Consider the following 27,394-nt stretch of genomic DNA (forward strand, 5'->3'; position numbering starts at 1 on the left):
TGCTCTAATAAATTGGTTAGTCTCTAAGGTGCCACAAGTACTCCTTTTCTTTTTGCGAATACAGACTAACACTGCTGTTACTCTGAAACTTTTCAAAGATAATCACTAATGGCTCAGGTATCTCCTCAGTCAGCTCCTTGAATATTCTAGGATGCATTTTATCAGGCCCTGGTGACTTGAAGACCTCTAATCATTAATGTCCAAGTAATTTTTAACTTGTTCTTTCCCTATTTTAGCCTCTGATCCTACCTCTTTTTCACCGGCATTCACTATGTTAGATGTCCAATCACCACCAACCTTCTTGGTGAAAACTGAAACAAAGAAGTCATTTAGCACTTCTGCCATTTCCATATTTTTTGTTTTTGTTTCCCCCCCTCCCCCATTGAGTAATGGGCCTACCTTGTCCTCTTGCTTCTAATGTATTTGTAGAATGTTTTCAAGTTACCCTTTATGTCTCTAGCTAGTTTCATCTTGTTTTGTGCCTTGGCCTTTCTAATACTTGTATTATTTGTTTATATTAATCCTTTGTGATTTGACCTAGTTTCCACTTTTTGTAGGACTCTTCTTTTATTTTTAGATCATTGAAGATCTTCTGGTTAAGCCAGGGTGGTCTCTTTCCATCTTCCTATCTTTCCTATGCAGTGGGATAGTTTGATCTTGTGCTCTTAATAATGTCTCTTTGAAAAACTGCCAACTGTCTTCAAATGTTTTTCTACTTAGACTTGCTTCCCATGGGATCTTACCTACTTAACTCCATGAGTTTGCTAAAATCTGGCTTTTTGAAATTCATTATCTTTATTCTGCTGTTCTCCCTCCTACCATTCCTTAGAATGTGCAAATAAAACTAATTACACTAAGAAAATGCCCAGACTCCACAGCAGTGATTTCTCCTCCTGTTCGAAAATGACCTGCAGACTCAACATCTTCTCCCACTCAGCAAAGGGGTGACATTACTTTAGCACTGCATAAGTGTAAAGGAAACAGTTGATTAATATTCCATAGTTTGTGTGGCCCTGCAAACAGCCTCATGCAGGCTTCCTCAACCATACATTGAAAACAAAGAGCACTGCAGGGCAGGTCTGTGTGGCTAGCACCTGGCTGAGAGTAGAAGCCTTGAGGACACTAGGTTTTAGAATGCTACAATGTTAATGTTACAACTTAGGATATGTCTACATTGAAAACACTGCAGTGTGTGGGGAGGTGAAAGCTCCGGCTGGGGGTGGGGCCAGGGATAAGGGATTTGGGATGCAGAAAGTGGCTTCAGGCTGGGCCAGGGATGAGGGGTTTGGGGTGCAGAAGGTGGGTCCGGGCTAGGCCAGGGTGTTGGGGTGTGTGGGGAGGTGAAAGCTCCAGCTGGGGCTGGGTCCAGGGATGAGGGGTTTGGAGTGCGGGAGGGGACTCCGGGCTAGGCCAGGGGGGTTGGGGTGTAGGGTGTGTGTGAGGGGGTGGTACTTAGCACGGGGGGCAGTGTGTGGAGCCTTCCAGCCCCTGGCTGTCCCCGCCTAGTGGCTGCAGGGACCTGTGGCTGCTTCTAGGAGCAGTGAGGGGCCAGGGCAGGTAGGGAGCCTGCCCTAGCCCCGGGCCCCTGCTGCGCCGCTGACTGGACTTTTAATGGCCTGGTTGGCAGTGCCGACCAGAGCCACCAGGGTCCCTTTTTGACTGGGCATTCCTTCCTTTCCTGGACTAGATGACCTCTCGAGGTTCCTTCTAGTTCTACACTTCTATGATTCTAATGCCAAAGCTGACTTCAGTTTTGCAAAGTGTAGTGGGATATGGTGAATGGAACTGTGGGAAGAGCATAATACATTAATTTAGTATAACTTCCCAACACTTTAGGTATGTAATGTATATTATATTAATACCATGCATGTAATACCTATTAATGTGGTGTTTACTATGCCTTACACATGGTAGGAATGTAGGCTGACTAAATTAAACATGGGGGAGGCCTTATTTCTTGGAAGACAGGAGTACGGGGGATAAATTAATTAGCAGGCTGAAAACAGAATATTTGTGCTAAGATAAGTAAATGGATTAGTAAGCTAAGAGGCAGAACTGTACAGAGCATGCTGTACAGGGATTGGTTCCGACAAAGTAACCAAGCCAATCACAAAATGTGTTATGTAGTGTATAGTTAATGCAATGAGATGTGTAAATGTATATGGAAGGGAGAGGTTTGCTGTGTAACTTTGGATGTGTGGTATGCCCTACCCCTGATGCCCCATGCTTTAGCCTCATCAGCTCAGAGTAGCTCTGCTATATGCCAAATAAAGGAAACTAAGTGATGAGACTGGAGTCAAACTGCATTCTTGGGGAACTGATTGGAAGAGGTGGGAAGTGCTAACAAGTGATTTTTCCTTTCTTGGTATTCTACTGTTGAGAATAGCCCACTTCCACTTTAATTGAATTGTCTTGTTAGCACTGACTCCCCACATGGTAAGGCAACTCCCATCTTTTCATGTACTGTGTATATATACCTGCCTTCTGTTTTTTTCCACTCCATGCATCTGATGAAGTGGGTTTTAACCCACGAAAGCTTATGCCCAAATAAATTTGTTAGTCTCTAAGGTGCCACAAGGACTCCTCAGAGAATTTTGTGTGGGTAGCCCTGGTTCTATTCACATTACGTAAAGCAAAACTGTACTCATTTTCCTCAGACTTGCCTGCGCCATATAATTAAGTTACAGGGAGTGCCACTGATGGACCTCTTTCCATGGACCTCTTTCTCCTGTATTTCCATGCAGTAATCAGACTACAAAATGATGATAATAATGTGGGAGAGAATAGCGAGATCTGTTGTCATCAGATGAATTCAATAAGCTCTGTGACTGCTTTAGGTCCAAACCAGTGGCTGAATTTAAGAGGGAGCAGAGAGGTATTCCTGCTGCGCCCTCTTCCACAGGAATCCTGCTCCTGCAAGACAGAGCAGGATTCCCTGGGACCCAGGCCAAGGTGATGCTCTGTAAGGGTCACTTTGCTGCTCCACTGAGCAGGATCATGGTGCATGCTCATTAGATGGTGATGATGCTCTCTGATCTGCAGGCCATGCCCCCTTAGGTTGGTGTACCACTGAGTGCATTCCTGTATGCTAGAGGGGGATGCTACCTAACAGTTTGTGTGGGTTGGAATCTCGTCCTGCCCTCTCCTCCCTTTGTGTATTAGCCCTTAACTGGCATGCTTCTTTGCTTATTTTTTAGCAGACAAGATGTGCCTACTCCTCATTTTGGGCAGTTTGTTTTTTATTTGTTGGTTTCTCTGATTTGCTTTTTGTTAGAGAGACAAGGTGGGTGATGTAATATCTTTTATTGAACCAACTTCTGTTGGTGGGAGAGACAAGCTTTCGAGCTTACAGGGAGCTCACTGTCTTATTAGTTTAGATGATCTAAGGCCATTATTAGGACAGAGCTCTTTAGCTTTGCAAAAGATGAGCAGTGAGTTAGTTTCACTATGGGTTCAGTTGAATGAAATGCTTGGAGGTGATTTTTCTATCCAAGAGAGAGCTCACCAGTATAGAAAGCATTTCAAACACTTTTATAATGGAACTAATGAAGTGCACTAAACATTTGGCACAACACCAAGCGTGAGATTTTGTGCTGTGTCTCTTAGACCACCCTATGCCTGTCCCTACTAATAGCTGTTCAATTTTTCAAATTTTCCAAAATGATACACAAGAACTAAATGAAGGAGTGAAGCATTTGGAAGAAAGAATATTAGTCCATAGCTGTTGGTGTGCTAGAGCAGTGGTCAAGACCTCTGGAGAGAAGAGATGGGATTATATGCCACCTTTCTGCTCTCTTGGTCCTGGGACCTATCAGGGCCTGAACTTGCCTTGGCACAAAGCTGTTTTAACTTGCAATAGTTGATATAGGCCCCCAAGGAGCTGCTTTACTGGCCAGTGCATGGTTTTGTAGTTCTGCCCCTTCAAGCTCTGACACATCTTCTCCTCAGCCTGGAATGCCACCTATTCTGGGTCAGGAACTGCAGGAATGTGAATGCTCTGTGAGGATTGTTAGTTAATTGTTGCTGAGGATGCAAGTCACTAAGAGCTACAATCTTTTTAATATTGATGTTTTTGATAAAATGAGGCTTGCTGGCAGAACTTTATTTTATTTTTCTCTTCCCTTCTTAATTTAGGTTCCTTTGGAACTCTTGTTCTTCCAGCAGTAAGTATTCTTTTCTGGTACTACCTGACTTTCATAGCAAATGTTTGTGTTGGATAACTGCAGTCTCTCAATGCTTCTTTTATTGACTTAGGTTGATGACATGATATATTTTAGTGTTGTGCAAGGTGCAAATTATTTTGATACTCATGGAGTGGATGCCGCAGCTGACCAGTGAGCCAGGGAGATCCCATTCCAAATGTTTTTGTAGCTTGTTATAGAATAATTGAAGGGTTTAGAAGGCAAGTCCCAGCATCAGCTGGCATAGGACTCTAATATCTGAACAGCATTTACACTGATTAGTTTATGATTGGTAGACATCATTCTTCCCAACACACTGTGAATGCTAGGTGAATAGTGCCAAAACCCCCATCCACAAATATTAGATCAAAATTTTAAACAATTTCACATTGATTGTGTTCATACACAATACTCTGTTGGAATTACATTCTCTAGCAAACAAATTTTCCAACTTCAAACAATATGTTAATCAGATATTGGAGAATGTGTGAGAGGTGGAAAGTGCATTCTGAATTTGTAATCATAAGTATTCACATTGGAAACCTGATTTTAAGAGCTATGCTATCCTATCAAGGAACACATTTTACCAAGGGCTAGTTTTCAAAGGTTCTGAGCAACAGCAACTCCAAATGAAGTCAATGGGAGATGCAGATGCTAAGCATCTTTGATATTCAGACCCCAAATAACATGAATACTCAATCAAAACAACTGAATGTGACTGGCAAATATCAAATATTTGAAGCAACACTCACAGTGAACAGTTTGTGAATTGTGAGAAATCCATAGGTTGCAATATATTTGCACAAAACATTCATTCAGCAAACAGACTAAGAATTGAAGCCCATTCATGGATTCTTCATGAACAGAAAAGAGTTTAATTCACTGGCTATGTTAATTGTTAGTAATTATTGGCTCACTTCTTAAAGAGCCATTACATCTCCTCAAACCACTCCCATCTTAAATCCCATTATTTCCCACAAGCTTTGAAAGGAGGTAGTTGCTGTGATTACTAATGTATTTTAATACATAGTGAATAACCACATAAAAAGAGAAGAAAACTGATTTTGAGCCAGATCCTAGCCTATGAAAAGGTGGATTTGTGATGCTCCAGTGCTACAAAGCAGCCTTAAAGCTGTCCTAACAGGCCAGTGGGAGTCTTTCCTGGTGGGGAAATCCCTACAGCAACTCTAAGGCACCCTTCCAAGCTGTATTGCTGAAGCCTGGGCTTTGCTGGGGGAGATATGAGTGTGACCAGTGCATTCTTCAGGTCCTGGTGATCCCCACACACCACAGTGGCCTCTAGGGGACTAGTACAAGCTTGCACAATTTAGAGCAGCCCTGAGGCTGTGCTAATTTGTGATGAAGACTGAAACTGTGTACTGGCCAGTTCCAGGAAGTGTTAGATCTAAAGGTGGCTCTGATACACCCAAGGAGTCTGTAGAGTTCAGCTTATAGTGTCTTTAATTACTATCTGAAGCTATGATAACTAAGGCTAAGATTTTGTCTTGGTTATTTTTAGTAAAAGTCACGGACAGATCATGGGCAATAAACAAAAATTCATGGAGCCAGTGACCTGTTCATGACTTTACTAAAAATAACCAGGGTGCAGGGCTAGATAGGGGGAGGACTGGAGTCCCATGGGGGGATTGACAGGCTGACCTGGCTCCAGTGGCCGCAGCGGGGGATGCAGCCACGCGGGGCACACAGCCCACGCTCCAGAGCTGGCTGCAGCTGTGGGACAGGTGTGCAGACCTGACTGAAGCTCCCGCCAAGCCCTGGCCACAGCCGGAGAGGGATGCACAGTCCTGGGAAGCCACAAGAGGGCTGTGTGGCCCTGGCTGCAGCCCCACCAAGCCTGGGACTCTGTGGGGCTAGGGCACACGGCCCCAGCTGCAGCCCCTGGTGGAAGTGCGGTGCTGAGGCACACGGCCGTGTCTGCAGACCCCGCCAAGCCCGGGACGCTACGGGGCTAGGGCTCACGGTCTTGGCAGAAGCCGCCGGGCAGGGGCACATAGCTCTGGCTGCAGCCCTTGGTGGAAGCTGTGGGGCTAGGGCGCATGGCCTCGGCTGTGGCCTGGCTGCAGCCACCAGTAGAAACCACAAGGCTGGGGCTGCAGGGTCCTGGTTCCAGCTAGCCTCAGTTGCAGGGCAGGGGCGCACAGCCTCCTGAAGTGTAGAAGTCACAGAGGTCTGGTAAAGTCACAGAATCCGTGACTGCTGTGACCTCTGTGACTAAGTTGTAGCATTAATGATAACTAATTCATTCTTTCAAGGTGAGAATGTTCTTTTTCATTAGCATGGCTACAGTAGTCAACCATATTACCTACAGTGTAATTGTCTGGTAATACAATCTACATAATGTGTTACTGTGAGTTACTATTTTTGATTGTCATATTTTCCGAAAGAAACAGTAACTTCATGGGCTGAGGTGAGAGCTCATGACAGTAACTGATGTGATTTACAGCTGTACTTCTTTTATTCATAGCCCAGCTATTATTATTACTGTTATTGTTAAGAAAAAGAAAGTGAGGACAAGAATACCATTTGTGAGTGAGAATGATTTTTGTCATGGCTGAGGGAGGAGAGAATCATGAAAAAAAGATGGAGAGTGTAAGTGGGAAAGCACATAATAAGCTCCTATTGGACAGCACCCAAGAGTTGAGTAACTCCCATTTGGTCAGGAAATGCCCTTTTTAGAGTAGTTTTTTATGGAGCTGAGGAGTTGGAGTCAATGGCTACCATTATTTTAGCAGTGACTTCCTGAGCTTGTGGTCTCTGTCAGCTGAGAAATGTGACAAAGGACTCAAGTTACTTTTAGCAAAACAGTTATGCTACCTTATTTCCCTATTGCTGACTTCACAAGCCTGATAACTTCTGACATCAGCATCAAGAAGGATGAAACAGCCAGGGAAGTGACAGGAAGAAAAAAATGGATTTTTTTTTCAGGATGTGTTAGCATTATTGGGAAGTCAAAAAGTGATAGAGTAATCCATTTTGTTAATAATAATAAAATCTATGAAAAATGTATTTGGGAACTGCAAATAAACAATGTGTATTTTTCAGTAAAAAAAAATCAAACTAAATCCTTGCAAGTGTGCTCATATAATAATTGTTAGAAATGTTTTCAATTGCTATGATAAAAGGGAGCAAGCTCTTTATTTGTTTTATCCATTGTTTTGAATCCTCTGAATATTTCTTGGACTTTTTCTTAGGGGAACTTGCCTGTTTCCACAATTAATACCATATCATTCAATATATTAAAATGTTCATATATTTAACTTAATTTTTTTTTACATATTGAGCCAATTTTTTGACAAAAGTTATAAGTGGGGCTGTGTCCCTTTAGTTAACATTTTCTAGAATATTTGTCCATGAAGTGTGAGAGGTTTAGAAGACATGAATCATATGTTCTTGGCAGTGAGTCTACTAAAAACTCCAGTTTAAAAAAAAAAAGCACCAAGTTTAGTGTGGCATTCCTCTTCAAAGATGTAGTTTGGTAAGTCCTCATTTGAATGATCGTCTTGGTTTCTGTGATAAATGTGCATTTGGCATAGGAAACAAAGATATAACTAGAGAGAGCAAAGAGAGTACAGTAGAACCTCGGAGTTACAAACACCAGAATTATGAACTGACCAGTCAACCACACACCTCATTTGGAACTGGAAGTACACAACCAGGCAGCAACAGCAGAAAGAGACGGAGAGAGCAAGCAAATACAGTACAGTACTGTGTTAAATGTAAACTACTGAAAAAAAAGGGGAAAGCAGCATTTTTCTTCTGCTTAGTCAAATTTCAAAGCTGTATTAAGTCAATGTTCAGTTGTAAACTTTTGAAAGAACAACCATAATGTTTTGTTTAGAGTTACCAACATTTCAGAGTTACAAACAACCTCCATTCCTGAGACGTTCATAATTCTGAGGTTCTACTGTATATTTTAAGATATTTTCCTTCATGCTGAACTCCTGATTTTCACTTTTTTTACTTGCTTATATAAATAGAAAATTTACAAAGGAGAACAAAAATTATTGATTTCTGTGTGCATGCACGTATAGATACACATTCTGTATAGACATACGATTGAATCTGTATAGTCATTGTATGGCATTTTCCCCACCCTGGAAATTCCATTCACTCATATGACCTTAAAACAAATTTTAAAAGCAAGAGAGAGTTTATTTACAGAATATGGTACGACATTTTTCAGTGCTGGGCCTGGTGAATTAACAGATGCAATTCTCATTACCAGTTTGAGGTGTGTACTTAATTTCCTGTATGTTTTACTGAAAAATGTCAATCTATTGCGTTTAAATTGATTTGATTTCAGATTCCATATTTACACCTTTCTAACTGCAAACAAAAGGCCATGTCACACCATAAGTTTTTTTGTTTTTTTTTTTTAACCAGAAATCATCTGGGTGTTTTGTTTAAAAATCTGATGGCACAACAGGACCCAGAATTTGGGTTAGCATGGGTCAAGGATCCACAGTACCTGAGGCTCACTCATTATGCAATGCCTCATTCAGGGTGAAACTCCCCTGTGTACCACCTGACTCTCTACACTACTCAGGCCCTGCATAGGGCATGCATATCTGCTAGGTACTGCTGAAAGGATTTCTGCTCTGAACCTGCATAGAAAGCTATGATGGCGGCCAGTGGGGGGCGGAGCCTGGAGATTTAAATTTATTATTGTTTTTTCCTTAAAGTATTGGGGGGAGGGGGATAATTATTTTGAAAAGTATTATTAGAAAAATTATAGTGTGTGCGCTACGTACAAACTTTTAAGCCACTGTAACATGGCCAAATAAAACCCAGTTTTCCCTGAAAGGCACTCTTCCCAGGGTGATGGCCCAGTTCCCCAATGCTATTTAAGTGCCTAATCCCCCTCCCCCATCCAATCCGGCATACTCTCCTTATCAGGCCTTTTGTTCAAACTTTCCAGGAAAATTCATTAGCAGACAATGACCAAGTCGGGAAAATTTCAGCCCCCAAAGTGAAAATTGTGGAAATTGTTAAGCAATTGAACTAAAAAAAAGGAGATTGGGGCGAGTTAAGTGGAAATGCTTAGGCAACTTTAACTATAAATTTTTCTCAGTGCTCCAGCTATATATATACATACATAGAAAGCCTCCTGCTTGCATTTTGGTTGAGTCTGATTATAGGCAGGAATAAGAAGAAAAGGTTTCAGAAAGGCACATCTGAATGCAAGTTCTCAGACAACTAGCGGGTAATTGCAAGGAATGACACTTTTAGAGTCAGACTCCTAGCTACCAAGTGCAATGTTTCTTCAGCCTGCTGGGGCATGTCTATGGAAAATTATGGATGTTGGTTCCATAACAGGCCAAACTACTCAGGAAATAGGTTGGCTTGTTAGGAAGTCCAACAATCAACTCTGCATCCAAACAGCTAAGGATCTCCCTATGGGGAGGAATGGTAGGCTGCTTATCACTATCACTTCAGGATTTTGCTCACAAGGGAAAAGTACCTCTGTGCAATCAGAAGTAGTGCAAGTGGCTGTATATCCCAGGCAGTCTGCAGAGCTACTTACTGAGGAGGTTGCTTTCTGCTGGAGTGAGCCATTTGTTTCAGATTTCTCCAAAATGATATATTTAAAGGCCAAACTAGCTGGGTGGAAATGTACCTAGCAAGCACTATTTGAAAACAGGAGGCCTCTCAGAGAAGTACATATTCACAAGAATGAGACAGTTTTCACACAACAAAACATATTTCTCTTTTTGTGAACTAAATCAGTTGACCTGCTCCTAAAGGTGTCAGGGTGTACATGACATGTCTTTATGAAACACGCTTACCTTTCATGTTTACAAATTGCAGTACATGAGACTGTAACAGAGATACTCTTTTTCTTTCAGCTGCCTTTGAACAGCAGGGCTGGCAGTTATGAGTTACTGGTGAAAGGCCATGCCGAGGGCCGGCTGTTATTCTCTAACAGCACCAGCCTGTTATTTGAGCACAAGAGTATCTCTGTCTTCATCCAGACTGACAAGTCTCTATATAAACCAGGCCAAGAAGTGAAGTTTCGGGTTGTCACTGTTGATCCTGATCTCAAACCCTTCAAAACTTCTCTAAGCATATACATCCGGGTGAGTACACATTGGAAATCTAGCAATAAACTGGAATCAGCTTGACATTTGAATTTCCAGTCAAGTCATGCTCCTGAGTATGCTCACATTTAACATGCAACATGGGTTTTACTTTAGGACCCTCGAGGGAATTTGATTCAGCAATGGTTGTCAGAGAAAGGTGATTTGGGTATGGTTTCCAGAAGATTTCAATTATCAACAAGCCCTCTACTTGGAGACTGGTCAATACAAGTACAAGTCAATGTGAGTATTAACACTGTTGAATTGTATAGAAGGTAAGTTCCTCCTGCCAGACAGTGAAATTCCCCACAGTTTAAGAATGAAATCTACATTTGCAATGATGAGACAAAACAGAAACAAGTATAAGCCCTGATCCTGCAATGAGGCTGAGCCCTCTTGAAGTCAGTGTGGGTCTGCCTGTACAGAGCTCATTGCAGGACTGAGGCTATAGGCTGGGATAATTAACAAAACCTAGGTAAAGGTTTTAATAGTATATGGTTTTGTAGCAAACTAGAATTCTGGACATTCTAAATTAAGGTGCATATTTCATCCTGAGCTTTGAGTTTTGGTTTTGACAGATAACGTTACAACTTAAATGTTGTTTACATTTTTTTTTAATAAATGTTCCTTCATGAAGGAAAAAAGTCATGGAAGGTTACAAGCAGACTATTCTGGTGTCTTGAGAAGAGGCACACTTAGATTTATTAATGACAGGCAAGTTTACAAAAAGTCAACACGGTATGCAGCCAGTCACTGGCTAAAGAGGCCATAGAATCAAACACTGGAGCTGTAATTTTAAAAAGGGCTGGATAGTTTTATTTCAGCAGAACCTCAGTAATTTATACTAGTGATTGGGAGAGCCATTAAAAATGACTGAGTTATGCACAAAGCAAATAAGTGAGTAATAAAGCAATGATAAGGCATCACAAAATGTGTCACTAAACTTTGGTTAGCTGGTAAGTTGTAATTTATAATAGGTTCTAACTGTTTACAATATTCCATGGGATACCAGTAAACGTAATGTATATTTTGTAAATGTACATGTCATAGAGGTTAATAATGACTGCTCTAAAAGTGTACTGTTTTGTAGTCACATTTCCAAAATTTCCTCTAATATGGCTCTCAGAAATTCAGCTTCATGTTTCCTATCCAGTTTGTGCTTGCAAATTCCCATCTGGGTATGTAAATTATTGCTTGTGTACATACAAATTCAGGGCCTGCTCCAAAGCCCAATGAAGTCAATAGAAAGAATCCCATTCACCTAAATGAGTTTTGGATAGGGTGGGGGGTTGGGGGCTCAAGTTTAAAGACTGGTTTAAAAGTGTGTAATTTTAGTTTTAGTTTGCTGTTCACAAAAGTTTAGAGATTCATATAGTCTAAAGTGGGCGATAGTAGCAGTCATGGATACATTTAAGGATCTGATTCTGCAAACATTTACTACTGAGTATGGTGTTCCCTACTGTTAGTAGATCCACTGAAATCAGGATCGTAAGCATTGTTCTCTGTAGCAATGATTCCGGGTTTGGGCCTTTGGTTTGTAACTGTCTATGGGGGAGAAAATAAAAGACAAAGTTGGAAAAGCTCCTTATTGGAAAGGAAAAAAGAAAAATTCCTTAGCTTCTGTTTTGACTAGTGTGGTAGCTCTAAGAGAACAGAGGAAAAGCCATACAGGGGAGGTGAGTTCTTGTCAGATTATAAGAACTCGTTCTGCAACTGGTAAGCCACCCAACACATATTACAGGATATGAATAAATCTCAGTAAAAATGTAGTGTTCCCAAAAACCTGAAGTTTTGAAATTTAGGAATCTACAGCAAAGTTCAGGGAAAGCATATACCGCTTGGAGCTTCACACATAGGGCTTAGCATGGCACTGGATACAAACGCAATATGAAAAAGAGAATGAGATCACATATTGCTGCAGAGAGAAAATTAGGACACTATTTAGTGTCATCCCAATGACTGGCAGCAGTTCACAAAGCAAATTAGCACAAAACATATGCAACTTGCTTAGCCAAATAAGCTTTAGGGACTATATAAGCCTGAGCAAGAAGGGGAATTTCAGTGAGCCCCAAATGTCAGGTCAGTCTTGAAAGACATTGGCTGTGGCTTGATAAAGCCTGAGCCATTTAGCAAAGTGTGCTTGTATCTTGGAGACAACACAACACAAACCTCAGATTCAAGCATGTGTATTATTTTCCATAATAATTCTCTTTTCCCTTCTGGCTCTCATGCATGCTCAGATTTGAGCTTCACACTGTACAATGATAGAATATTTTGCAGCATTTCTGTGCGAGGGAGCCTATGCTCACATACTATGGAGATGTCTTATGTTGATGAAGGTCTTATATTTTCAGAACACTAAATATCAATGAATATACTTCTGAATTTGTATAGGAAGAAGGGAATTATCATACTGGATCCATCCAGTGGACTATCTCATCCAATATTTTGTCTCTAACAGCAGCTAATAGCATATGCTTCAGAGGACTGTGCAGGAAACCCTGCAGAAGACAATGGTAGAGTAACTTGCCTACAGGAAAAGTTTCTTCTTGACTCCATTAGTTAGGAGTTGGCTTATGCCCTGAAGCAAGAGAGTTCATTTTCCTTTCCAAAACTCTTGGGGCCAGATTCTGACCCCCTTATGCTAAGTAACACCTTGCTCCATGAAATGCTCTCATTTATTTCCATGGCATCACTCCAGGAGTAAGGTAGTAATCAAACAGAGAAAGGATATCGGAATCTGGCCTTAAAAAAAAAAATCTTTATTACTATAACTCTGGATGTTCCTCTTGGGTAAAATTTTCAAAAGTGCCTAAGTCACTTAGGAGCTTAAGTCCCATTGACTTTCAGTGGAACTTAGGCTCCTAAATCTTTTGAAAATTTTACCTGTTATCCCTATAATTATAGAATCATAGACGTTAGCTTTGATAAAAACCTTTGAAGCTATCTAATTCAGGAGTTCCAAAAGGTATTCATAGTGTGGACCACATTTAAATACAGAGATTGTCTTTCTGCAGATCACTAGCAAGTGCTTCATGGATTATCAGAGGTCTGTGGAACATACCAACCCCTGCTAATGCAGGATTGGTCCCTGTACTATATTTTCTGGTGCTTTGTCCAGTTTGTTGTTAGAAGTCCCGAAATCCAAGGCATCCACAACTTTCCTTGCAGACTATTGAACAATCTGATATGTCTCACTGCTTAGGAAAATTTTGCTGTTACTCAGGCTAAATATTCTCTTTATTCTCTTGCTCATCCCCATTGTTCTTATACACTTATTTGTGCCACCCCAAATTTGTGCCACCTCTCTCTTCCTGGAGTCAACAGCTTTCACATGTAAGATGATTATCATGCTTCCCTCTGCTCCAACTCTGTCCCTGGCCAGCCAATGTCCTGCTCCCACCTGCCTCCTGTGTGGTATTGTGCCCCAAGTCAGCATGGAGCTGTGTTCCACACTATGCAGAGGGTGAACACCTTTTGTATGGCTCCCATGGAGATTCCACCCTAGTGCAATGGAACTGCACTGATTTGGCTACAGATGATGGAGCTGGATTTGCCTCAAGAAGAAGAGGTCCCTTGCGTCTAAGTGTTCAAAGAAAAAAATTGTTTTATCTATTTATATGTAAAGTTGTACAAATGCACCAGCTATCCTTCCAAGCAGGGTTACACAGAACTTATGTGTACCATTAGGGAAAACTTAGTTGCTGCAGGATATAGAGATTGGCTCAAATGGTAAGATCTGAATACTGAGCATGATCAGAACTTTCCCAGAATTCTAGGGTGTTCAGATTTGGCTTTTAGTTTGGCCTGTTGTACACATAAAGGCCTTTTGCAACATTCAGATCTGGATTGATATTTGGATCTGATTGGCAAGGAGCTGAGACTGGGATCCATCCCCCCACTCCAATCCCCCTGTCAGAGCAGGGCCCCCTCACACTCTGAGCCCTCTGCTGGGGCAAGGCCCGCTCATACTCTCATCTCCCTGCTGATAGTCTCAGCTCTTCACCAGCCAGCAATGCTACATCTTCCCTGGGCCTGCAGGGTCTGCCGTGGGCTGGACTGGGCAAGGCCTCCTAATCTCTATGTTGTCAGTGCTACCTCTTCTCCCTGCTGGCTGCACAGACCTGTGGCCTGGGTCAGAGCTGCGTTGGACTGGCCAGCACCATATGGGTCATCTATGTGCTGAGCTGGTTCTCGATGTTCATTCAGGTGCCATTCAGCACCCTGGCCATCGATGAGACATTTTTTCCCCAGCCTGCACCCCCTACTCCCCAGGGTAGGTTTAGTCTATCACCACCCCATACCCCACTGCTCTGGGATGGGACTGGCCAGCTAACCACCCACAAGTAGCTGCATCCTCAGTGGGCAGGTGAAAATGGAGATGCCTGCTTCCGCCTCCCTGCTGTTGGAATAATCATGGTATTGGACTAATTTCATTATTTCTGCATAGTCCATGAAATTTTGATTTTCATAGGTCCCTATTAATAGGACTCTGCATGACTGCAGGGGTTCATCCCCTAGCAGCTTCCAGTGCAGGATTGGGAGCTTTTACAGTACATCTTTAAGAGAATATATACTTCATAATTAAAAACAAAAATGATTTTTTACAAAATCATAAAATGTTACTATAAATTCACTCAGTCTAGATAGGTTTCAGAGTAACAGCCGTGTTAGTCTGTATTCGCAAAAAGAAAAGGAGTACTTGTGGCACCTTAGAGACTAACCAATTTATTTGAGCATGAGCTTTCGTGAGCTACAGCTCACTTCATCGGATGCATACCGTGGAAACTGCAGCAGACATTATATACACACAGAGATCAGCTGGATAGTCAGTTGCAATGCAAAAGAAGTGGAGTTTTTTAAAAAAATGTTGCCCACTAGATGTCAGTATAACCAAGAAAAAGCCTTAATAGAAAACTAGGATAAAAGCACTGAAATCTGCATGCTTCAGGCATTGCAACAGAAAAGTCCTATGATGTTTTTTCCCCTAATACAGGGCTTTAGCATTATTTCTCCTTGACAGCAGAGACAAAATTTTAAGTGTACATTCTATTCCCACAGGGGGAAACAATATACAAATTTGTAGTATTCTGTATTCATTTACTAATAGTGCTGACTGAAAATTTTTCAACAGTGTTTTTCTGCAGAAAATGCTTTTTTATTGAAACAGAGCTTCTGTGGGAACCTGTCAATTCTGATGAAATTTTGTTTAGAAAAAATCAAAATTAAGTGTTTGTTAAAGTTGAAACATTCCATTCCAATAAGGTCAAAACAGAACATTTCAACCATATCAAAAAAGCTTAGTTTCTATTTTTTCTAAATGAAATGTTGTCAAAATTAACACGTTCCCATGGAAATTTTTTATTTCAATTAAATGATTGAGTTTAAATTAAATGGAAGGGTAATCAAAACCAGTTAGTTAATTATGGTTTTTGATTTCTAAAGGGCAGACTTTGGGAAATTAAAGAAATTAGCTATAGAAATCAACTAGATTGAAGAGTTCAAGGACTTAAATGTGGAGGAGGCTAGGAATTTCTTCAAATCAGTTATACAAAAACTATCTGAAAATTTGCACCCCCAGCAATAGGAAAAAATTTGCAGGGAAGAGCTCCATACCCAGCTGGATGAATAATCACCTAAAAATTTTTTAACAGGAGTAAGCAGAGTGCCTATGAGGAATGGAAAAAGGGGTTGATTCGCAAAAAAGCTACATTGTGTAGGTTACAAAATGTAGGAATAAAGTGAAAAAGGCTAGAAGTCAAGCTGAATTAACTCTTGCCAAGGAAATTAAAATAAATAGTAGTTTTTTTAGTTATGTAAATAAAAAGAGAATATGGAAAGATGAGGATGGGCCATTGGGCAGTGTAGATGGGAAGGAGATTAAAGATAGTCTAGGTATGGCCCAAAACCAAGATGAATACTTTGCCTTGGTAGTCAGTAAGGATGATAATATGGAACATGTGCATTAAGGCAGTACGGCTGGTGGAATGGGTGTCTAGAAATGGAAATTAGCACATTCAAGATGGAAGAAAAACTTTCAGTTCAATGCGCTCAAATTGCGGGGTTGAGTAATTTCTATCCCAGAATACTGAAAGAACTGGTACATAAGATTGCTAGTCTGGTAGCAAGGATTTTTAATAAATCTATCTATTCATGGGTAGGACCATATGACTGGAGAATAACTAACATTGTACCTATATTTAAGAAAAAGAAGAAAAGTGACCTGGGCAATTACAGAGCCATTATTCTGACCTCAGCAGTATGCAAGGTTTTAGAATAAATTGTGAAGGAATGAATAATTAAATTCAGTGAGGTAAATGGTAAAGGTGATGTATGCAACATGGATTTACTAGAGGTAAATCATGTCAGGTTAACTTGATTTCCTTCTTTGAGAAAATAACTGATTTTTTTAGATAAGGGGACTGCATGCAGTAGATTTAATATACTTGGACTTCAGTAAAGCATTTGACACAATACCACATGGGAAATTATTAATTAAATTAGGGAAGATGGGGATCAGTACAAGCATTGTAAGGTGAATAAGGAACTGGCTAAAGGGGAGAAGGCAACGGGTTGTGTTGAAAGGTGAATTATCACATTGGAGGAAGGTTACTAGTGGAGTTCCTCAAGGATCCATCTTGGGACCAATCTAAGTCAATATTTTTATTAAAAGACCATCGCACAAAAAGTAGGAGTGTACTAATGAAGTTTGCTCATGATACATATTTGGGAAGCATCATCAGTACAGAGGAGGATCAGAATATTATACTGGAAGATCTGAATGACCTTGAAGACTGGAGTCACAGAAATGGGGTGAAATTCAATAGTACAAAAGTACAAAGTAATGCACTTAGGGTTTAATAATAAGAATTTCTGCCACAAGCCGGGGGCTCATCAGTTGCAGGTGGCAGTGGAGAAGAGAGACCTGGGTGTGTGGGTTGATCACAGGATGACTACAGGCCACCAGTCTGATGTGGCTGTGAAAAAGACAAATGTGATACTAGGATGTATCAGGTGAGGCATTTCCGGTAGATAGAGAAGCATTAATGCCATTGTACAAGGCACTGGTAGACCTTGTTTGGAGTACTAGGTACAATTCTGGGCATGCATGTTCAAAAAAGATTAATTTAAACTGGAACAAGAGCAGCTAGGATGATCAGGGGAATGGAGGGCCTGTCTTATGAGAGGAGACTGGAAGAGCTTGGCTTGTTTTGTCAAGCAAAAAGAAGGCTGAGAGGGGATATGGCTAAAGGACAATGTTGGCACAAGAATAAGTGGATATAAACTGGCCATGAACAAATTCAGGCTGGAAATTAGAAGATGGTTTCTAATCATCAGAGAGAGGGATGAGGTTCTGCAACAGCCTCCCAATAGGAGTTGTGGGGGCAAACAACTGAATTAGTTTTAAGGGAGAGCTGGACAGATTTATGAGTGCAATTGTATGATGACGTTGCTTGTGATGGTAAGGGACAGAACTTAGCAGTCCTGGGGCTCACTTCTGGATTATGTTTTGTGTTCCTAAACCTCATGCTTCAGGGTTTCAGTCGGCCACTGGCAGGGGTCTTAAAAGGCTTTCTCCCCCTCCCCCAGTATATTCTGGGAGGGTTTATTTTTTATCTCCTTCCTCTGAAGCATCAGGGATGGCCAGGGGTGGTGATAAGACATTGGGTAGGGATAAGGCCAGGGCTATGAGGTGTCTCTGAGTATTCTCTTAGGTGCTTGGCTGGATGGTTCTTACTCACATGCTCAGGGTCCCTAACTAATCCCTGTATGTGGGCTTGGGAAGGAACATTGTTTTTTTCCCCCATTCCCCTGCATTGTCAGGGGAATGTGTCACTTGTCAGGATTATCTGGGAATATCTCACTTAATCTTTCCCCAGTGATTGTAGGGGCCTCAGTCCCTTCTGTTGTTTGCCAGTGGCACATAACAGTCTGGTTTCCTGTGGGCTGTAATACTTTGGTCTAATTTTGGTTGCTGGGTTTAGTGTGCTGGTACTGAGTGGTGTTGGTGACCTTGATATACAGGAGGGCAGACTAGATAATCTGGTGGTCCCTTCTGGCCACAAATGCTATGAAATGGCATTTTCCAACTGAAAAAACTTTTTGAACAGCTAGGCATTCTGCTGTGTTTTGTTGTAGGCTCCTGTATGCCTGACAGTTTGTATAATTACATTAATTTGGCTTCAGTATCTACAGTCTGAAGCCTTCATGATAGATATTACGTTGCTGTCAAATTACTCACATTTCCCTACAAGTTTTTCATGCCAAAATCTATCTAGAAATTAATTAATCACTTAGATTTCACTTTAGTCCTGCAGTCCTGTCTTCTCTCATAGGTGTTCAGATCCTCTACCATGTCTGGTATCCTAGATGTTTCTGTGTATGTTATTAATTAGCGTTATTATTTTGTTCTAATTATCTTTGGTTAATGTTTGATTTGCATTTGATTTAGGAAAGAGGGGTGGGAGTGTGATGCCACAATAGCTACTTGAGTTAGTGGATAGTGGTCTGTGTGAAAAGATAGGTTTCAGAGTAACAGCCGTGTTAGTCTGTATTCGCAAAAAGAAAAGGAGTACTTGTGGCACCTTAGAGATTGGTTAGTCTCTAAGGTGCCACAAGTACTCCTTTTCTCTTTGTGTGAAAAGACTAATCTTTATTTCCCAGCCCCATTCAGGTAGTATGGGTCAAGGATCTGTACAAGAATATGGAAGGGGAATGCCAAAACCAAAATTTAAAAAAATATAATAATCCATGTCCCATTTAAGAAGGCCTCCAAACTGATTCCACCTGGCAGAGAGCCTAGATCTTATTGTCATTAGGAGGCAAGCAGGCTTTCTTCCTTTCTCTTAGGTGTCAGGTTGGGGAAGGAGCATCTTATTGAAGTTCATGAGGCCCTTACCTCAGCGCCATCAAACATACAATCAGAAGAACAAAAGTCTCTAGGTCCAGATCAGGCTGGTGAATCTGCATGCTATAGCTGCCAGCATTATTGTTGTTGTTTACCACCACTGCTGCCCCTCCCCTTAACAAAAATTACCCCTTAGAATAGAGGTTTTCAGACTTCAAGACCAAGCCTACTGTATCTAAGAGTCAAAATTACTCGGTGCCCAACCTTCATGATTTTAATCAATGTAGTTCTAATGGATTCGTGTTTTGACACTATACTTTTAATTGACACTTGTACCATCGCATTGTGGGCTGCACATTCCTAGTGCTACACATACTACAGTTTGAGAATTGCTAACAGAGCAAAGCTCACATGTACTTGACTTCTCTTCCTCCTTCCCTCTTACTATCACACTCTCCTTACATCTTATCTCAAATTAGATTATAAATTCTCAGGACATTTACTAAGTGTTATCACATAATGGTTTCTGAGATACAACAATTGTTACTCCGAGCAGGATTATAACTGTGGTAATTCAGTTTTTACTTTTGGTAAATGCTAAGTTTTAAATGGTGACCAGAGCACCAGAAGATTGGAGAAAGGCAAATGTTACACTGATTTAAAAAAAAAGAAGAATGTTTGGCATTTATTTCCCCACAATTCTAACTTCTATCTCAAGGAAAACAATGGAACACAAACATGAACAGTAGTAAGAAGCATGAATTAAAAAAAACAACCAAATTTTTATGGGAACAGAATAAAAATTTAGTGGAAAGCCATAGATGTAATATTTGATATCAGCAAAGCATTTGAAATACTGTCTTATGAAATCATGTTCTCACTTATTTCAACCTAAATAAGATATGCACTCTATAATAGATAGAAAACGAGCTGTGGGACCACAAAATAAGGATTAGGATAAACAGCAAAATACTGAATTGAAAGGAGGTGATTAGCAGGGAACTGTAGAGTTCTGTGTTAGGTCCTGTCCTATTAAATAAGATATGAATGAACTAGAAGAGTGAGCAGACATAATGTTAATGACATTTGGAGTTATTACTGACTTGAAAGGAGATGCAGACACTACAGATAATAGAAAAGGACCTACTAATATTTAGAAACAAATTGTAAACTGTAAAGTGCTATTTCCCTACCCCAATCCAAACATCTCAGCCCTCCTGAGTCTGGTTTAACACAGCTACTACAGTCTCAAAGTAAAGTCACCACTACTATACTCTGGTGCACAACATGCAGAGTGAAATCCTGACACCATTGAAATCAGTGTCAAAACTCCCATTGATTTCAGAGGAGCCAGGATTTAACCCACAGTAATTACAGGAAACCCTTCCAGCCTGAATCTTTTCCTTAGGATTCCACAGAGAATGCCTTACCAGTAAACAGATCTCTTCTAATCCCTAGCTTCTTCTATCCGAGGGGTATACCCTTGTATCAGGTAGGCTAGCATCAGCTGCAGCAGTCAGCTCTACTTTATTTAATCTCTCTTTAGCCAGGTCATTACTTGCTAACACTGCCAGCCTATTGCAGGCAGAGAATAACAAAATGGAATTCAACTTTGAATTATATTTCTCCACATGTTTCAGCTTGCATGTTTTCCAGCAAAACACAGCTATGCAATGAAGAAGGAAAAATCTGGAAAGTTGTAATGCTGAAAGAGAAGTAGGGGTGACAGTTGGTAGTGCATCACTACTATGATTGTTTTGTTATTTATTTATATTATAATAGAGCTTAGAATCGAGGGCCCCATTGTTCAAGGCACACTATAAATATATGTCAAAAGAGACAGTCCTTGCCATGAACAATTTACAAGATATGAGCCTGGAATATGGTATGGTAGGAAAAAAAAAGCCAATGTAGTTTTGGGTTGCATGCACAAAGCAAGCAGTTTTGGGTCAGGGAAGAAGTAATTTCTCTCTGTAGCCATGCTGAGAGTACACCTGGAATATTGTGTTTATTTTTGTACATCTGATTACTAGAAACAAATTAAATGGGAAGGAATTCAAAGAAGAGTTAAAAATATCCCTAGTGGGCTGGATGGAATCCTTTAGTCAGTAGGTTTGGAGTTGGAAAGAAGGATTATACTTGCATTTACTAAGTAATATATATTTAAAGGGCATAAACATCAAAAAGGAATAGGAATTATTTAGCATAGTTTAAGGCGTTTTAGCTAGGAGTATGGTAGTGAGATTCAGAGAAAATGGATGTGATTATGAGGAAAATTTCCTGACAGTAAGATTTATTAGTTTACGAAATAGTTTCCTAAGGAAAGTGATGGAAGTCCCTTTGCATGGCATATTTAAAACTAGATTGGACAAATCACTAGTAAATGCACACTAGGGAACAATCCACTTTGACAGACAGATGGACTAGATGACCTAGTAGGGTCTTTTTCATTCCATGATTCTATGAATCTTTGACTTTTTGATATTGCTGCCAGGGAAGTTGTCAACTTAAAGAAATTGCTGCCAAAGGCTCTAAACTCACTTTAATCTATGTCTTCTGCTGCTAGCGGGGACAAGTAACTCTTTCAATCCCAGACTGGTGCATTGGGGTGCACAGAAAACTTATTTCAAGAAGGAAAATACCTCCCCTTTCCTGGCTTTAAAAGCAGTGAACTGCTAATGCTTAGCTCAGCAAAATGGACTGTGTATGGGTAAAATTTAATTTAATTCCTAGAATAGGTTTACGTCTTTAATAAGCATCGGGCATACAGTAAAATGCAGTATCTGTCATTTCTTTAAGATACCTAATACTGTGGAAATTGCAGGCCGTGATACATACATGGAGTGTTAGGGCATGGCTACACTTCCTTTTCAAACAAACATGGAGTGTTAGGGCCTGGCTACACTTGCAGAGGTAGAGCGCTTTGAGGTAAGCCAGCCTTCGGAGAGCATGGTAGGGAAAGCACTGCAGTCTGTCCACACTGACAGCTTCAAGTGCACTGGCGTAGCCACATTTGCGGCACTTGCAGTGGCATTGGGAGTGGTGCATTGTGGGCAGCTATCCCAGCATGCGAGTGACTGCAACATGCTTTTCAAATGGGGGAGGTGAGGTGGAGTGTGACAGAGAGTGTGTTGTGTGTATGTGAGGGGAGAGAGAATGGTTTTTTGGGGGGCTGAGAGCATGTCAGCATGGTGTCTTGTAAGTTCAAACAGCAGCAAACCCCCCTCACTCCCCCGCCTCTCTCTTTCACACACAGCATTCCACACTAATGGCTTGCTTTGTCTCTGAGCAAATAAGCAGCTGGCTGTCAGAAACGGTGCTTTCAAAGGGCATATCTGCATTCCTGCAGTGATTCAAAAACAATGACAAGAGTGGCCACTTGGACTTAATGGGATTATGGGACATTTCTGGAGGCTGATCAGAGCGCAGTAATGCAGCACCTCATTCATACTGGCACCACGGCTCTCCAGTGGGGGCGCAGCAAACGTTATTCCACTCGCCGAGGTGGAGTACCAGCACCGCTGTAGCCGCGGAGTCAGAGCGATCTACGTCCCTTGCCAGTGTGGACGGGTAGTGAGCTAGTGCGCCCGGGGCTCCTTTATTGCGCTGTAACTTGCAAGTGTAGCCAAGTCCTTAGTAAGGTATAAGGCAGCTATTCCACTGGTCATTGCTTTCAGATTGATTGCTCAGAATTCAGACAATCTGAGTTTACTTTGTGCTAGAGATAACTCGCTAGGAAAAGTAAGTATTTATATATAAAGATACATCAGAAGCTTGCTCCTTCTGGGGCTTGGCTTTATTAACAAAGAAATTAACAATAAGATAACATAATTTCACCTGGAATCTATTAAGCAGTAGGGATGTAAGACCTTTAAATCAGGCCCCTTTCACCCAGCCCAGCTCAGACTTTCCACTGGACTCTCCACTTTACTGGAGTCCTGTAAACTGTTAGGGGTGAGCCTTTTAATTCTCCCCTCCCCTGCCCTACTTAGCATTTCAGACTTTTAGGGGCGGCCACTCCGTTGTGGCCCAATATCTTCGCCCATATTCTATCAGACAGTGAGGATTTAATGAACTACTTCTAGGTGAATGCAGGAACTCATATAGTTGTTGGGACGACAGCTCCATTCAGTCCAGATCTGACCTTCCCTTCTAGATTCCACCAAATGACAAGGGCTGTGGAATCCATTCAGATAGGCTCCAACTCCCACTAAGCTTCAGAATCTTTGAGACTGACTCTTGAGATTTCATATAAGGCAACAACATTCTCTTGAAATCTTACTTCAAAGCCATCAAAGCCAAGCCATGGACAATTAGTTGGACAGAACAAATACCTACATTTGTTTTACATTTTCAGATGATCTCTGGCATTACAAGTGTATATTAACCAATGGCTTGTTGGTATACTTCTGCTTCAGATAAGACAAATTAGGAATATTTCATTCCACACATCATGTTTTAAGCCTCTTTTCCACAATAGCATCTGTTTATTGGCTCTGGAAAGCCGAATGATCAGTGAGATCCAGGATACAAGACATATTAACTTAGCAATTGTCTTAATGTTTCTTTAACTGATCTGTTGTTTATCATCAGAGAATGCTTATTAATATATCCCATATGGTTTAGAAAGGAGCAAACAGAAATATGAGTGATTAATGCATCTGTCTTGAAAGAAAGTTTAATCATGTTATTCCACGTGTTTGTTTGCAGGTCATCCTGAACTTTATAGACTGTAAGTCACCGTCAGTAAATCAGCAGTCAGACCATTGCAATGTTGGCAGTGTCTTTTAGCGTAACAATGCACAAGTTAAAAGTTCCATCAAGGGTTATGTGCGCAAAGAGGCAACGGACATTGTACTATCAGCTGCAATTACTTTCATTTTAGATTAAGAGAACAATAGAATAAATGAAATAAAAAGTAAAGTCTCAGAGGGAGAGCACAGATTGTGTGTCTCTTTGGACAGTCTGCCCTAGTCTCTGAGAACAAAAATGGCTTTTGATTTCTAAATACCAGAATAGAAGTTTAAAAGTGCAGTGCACAGAAAACCGAAACATTACAGTCACATAGCTAAATGTGCCACATAAGGGTTACTTTTTTAAACTGTGATCCTGGAGAAAATCAGGAAGCAACAGAAGGAATTAGAAAGACGGAAAATAGAAAGGAGAGGCCTTGAGCAGTTTTATATATTGTACAGAAAACTTAGTTCTTCCATTCATTTGTTTTAATCCAATAAACAAAAGTAACTGAGCTAAGTTCAGCCCTGATATATCTCCGTTGAAGCCAGTGGAGATGTAAAATGATACTGGTCTATTTAGTAAAGTGCTTTGCGATCTAAAATATGAACAGTGCTATATAAGAGCTAAGTATTATTATTTATTAAGGAAACTAAGCAGTTCAGGACACACAGGGCTAATAGAATCTTGCAGATTTACTGAGTTAATGAAGAACTTTAAGATTACTTGAATACCTCTGCTCTCTTGTCTTAGATTTAGATTATAAACTCTTTGGGGCAGGGATCATCTTTTCATTGTGTGTATTTACAACGTCTAGCATAATGGAGCTTGTGATCCTTGACTGGTGGTCTCTCTATGGTAAATAAATAAATAATACTTATCTTCACTGACATAAATCAATATCTGGTTCTATGTTATGTCATTATTTAAAATGACACAATTTCAATGACTATAACTTAACTTGTAGGCTAAAATCTTGCTTTTTTTGACTTGAATGAGTGTGGGACTGGGCTAGAGTAGATATAATGAACCAAATAATCTAAGCACAATTTTATATACTTTGTTTTGTTTTTCTATAGGATCAAACTCATTATCAAAGATTTACTGTGATGGAATATGGTAAGTGTGGTCCATGTGCACTCAGAGACAGAAAATTGTAATCCTTCTTTTCTGGGAATGGGAAAGTATTGTATTGTGTCAAGATGACAACGGTGCTCAAATACTACATTGATGGGTGTCTTTTTTTAAGTGCACATCACAATAATTCCCATACTTCAAATTGATTCCTGTGGAAGAGTGTCATTCTATTCTTCAGGTATCAATATCTGGCATTAAACACTTGGAGATAAACAATTACTTGGTGACATACGAACATGAAACCCCACTTGCATCTCCTACCTCTCTGAAACTGACCCACAATTTGCAGGATCAGGATGTCATTTAGTAGTTTAATCAGTGATATTTTGGATAAAAATTGGAAAAGTGGTAGAAAAAATAGTGAGGACTTCAGTTTGCCAGTATCTCACCAACAGCAATTAGAGGATATCGATTGTGCGGGATGTTCCCTGCTTATCTGAATGCATGATTCCTGCTCTGTGCTGTGAACAAAGGCAATAACTCCAGCTGAAGTCACTGCTAATATGCCACGAGGAGGCATTCTTAACTTTGAAATGATGATCAGTGTGAACTGAACTAGAGCAAATGAAACCCTATCATCTGTGTAGTCTTTTAAGTTCACTGATAGTACTGTAAAGACTGAATTGATGAGTAGTTTTTTTTTTCAGGTCTGACCTGAGAGAGAAAGGAATGATACCTTAGTTCTCAGTCCTAAAAGTGTCTCTGCACAAATGGACCTCCATGTCTGCTTGGAGACTTATCAAAGTCAGTTTGGCTCTGTATGGGTGCAGCAGTCTCTGTGTGGTTCTCAGTGCAGGATCAGCCTTAGATGCATACCAGTTTTGGTTCAATATACGTGTCCTACCTGATGTCCTTTAGGAAGCTGTAGTAATGCAATCTGTATTACAGTGAAATCACTCATCCATCAGACTGATGGGAGATTCCATCATCATTACACTGAAATACCCCTATTACTTAAAAAATTGATACTTGCTCTCCTGAGTATGAATTTAATACTTCTGATATGTTTTAATGTTAGCTTTTGATTTTTTTGTAGTGTTACCAAAATTTGAAGTTACTCTTACAACATCATTATATTATCCTTTGAAAGACAAGGACTTTACTGGTATTGTCACTGCAAAGTAAGTAAATCATAAATTTACACAACTCTCTCACTGGATTAATATAATTCATATATATTCGTGTTACTTTATGTTATAAAGTAGTTATAAAGTTATAAATCAATCATAATATGGATTTTAAAAGGTGACAAATGAGTGTTTCATCCCATTTCTAATTTAGATATTATTATTTATTGAACATGAGAGTGTGCTTAGTGTGGCACAGACATGGTGTATGACCAGAGAATTTAGAATCTACTTTTAAAAATGGCAGATTACTTCTCCTAAAGTGGTGGGAAAAGGAGATTAAAGGAGGAATAATATTCACATATAGCTCCATTTTATTTGAAACAGTTCAGTCTGGATTTCAAGAGAACTGAAATTGCAAGTGATCAGGGAGGAACTGAAATGTAATAAACATTTGTAAAGCATTTTGAAATTCTTAGATGCATGTTGCTACAGTAGTGCTAGGTATTGTCACTATTAAAGGTTTATAAATATTTGTTAATTGCAGCTGATTCTCTTTCATTTGCTTTAGAGCATTTAGCAGTGTTTGTTGTTGTTATTCATTATTTTAAATCTGTTACAGTCCACTGTTCGACAGCCCAGGACAGTTATGCACTGTGACAGGCGCTTTCACTGATCTGTGATAGTGTCACTGGGCTGGGAGTGAAAATAAGATCTAGTCCTCCCATCCCCCTCAAAAATCCTCATACCAAAACATCCCAAATAGAGTTTTCTGTAATTCCCAAAGGCAGATGAACTAGAGAGTCCATGAAGTTTACAAGGGACTTTTCTGTTGCCAATCTATGTTACATGGAAGACACTCACATACTATGGAGATGAGTGGACTTAGAAACCCATAAGATAGATGGCTAAGATACTTTGATGTCTAGAATTTGCCAGTGTGAGTTGGGGTTCAGTGTTATGTATATAGGTTTACTTAACTCTTCCATTTAACCGTGATAGAATAGTTACAGTTGTGACTGATGGTTGCAAGGCAGTCAGTTTTGGATGTCAGAGGATTCTGTGAATTTGAATCCCTTGCAATTCTGAAGTTTTATTGGTCCTAGCTGTATACTGGGCATGGCTTTCCCCCAGTGATATTTTTATGATAATTCAAGTATACTGTCTGGATAAAAAAGCATTGAGATTTACACTGTCTTCAGATTTGTCAGTTTCTTTTTATCATCTTTGTAATATTACCAGATTGAGATATGAAAGACACAGGGATAGAATCATAGAATATCAGGGTTGGAAGGGACCTCAGGAGGTCATCTAGTCCAACCCCGCTAC

The 27,394-nt window shown here is 40.3% G+C and overlaps 1 protein-coding gene across 2 annotated transcripts in view; it reads left to right on the forward strand.

Annotated features, from left to right (window-relative positions):
* Positions 1-27,394, forward strand: part of CD109 (CD109 molecule) — a 132,956-nt gene that overhangs the window by 37,632 nt on the left and 67,930 nt on the right. For both annotated transcript variants that reach the window (XM_073336464.1, XM_073336465.1), the window contains exons 3-7: positions 4,135-4,163; positions 10,049-10,279; positions 10,397-10,522; positions 24,941-24,980; positions 26,035-26,119. In XM_073336464.1, the coding sequence (XP_073192565.1) occupies positions 4,135-4,163; positions 10,049-10,279; positions 10,397-10,522; positions 24,941-24,980; positions 26,035-26,119 (511 nt within the window). The remainder of the gene's footprint in view (positions 1-4,134; positions 4,164-10,048; positions 10,280-10,396; positions 10,523-24,940; positions 24,981-26,034; positions 26,120-27,394) is intronic.

Source organism: Lepidochelys kempii, chromosome 3 (assembly GCF_965140265.1).
Source record: "Lepidochelys kempii isolate rLepKem1 chromosome 3, rLepKem1.hap2, whole genome shotgun sequence".
Lineage (NCBI taxonomy): Eukaryota > Metazoa > Chordata > Testudines > Cheloniidae > Lepidochelys > Lepidochelys kempii.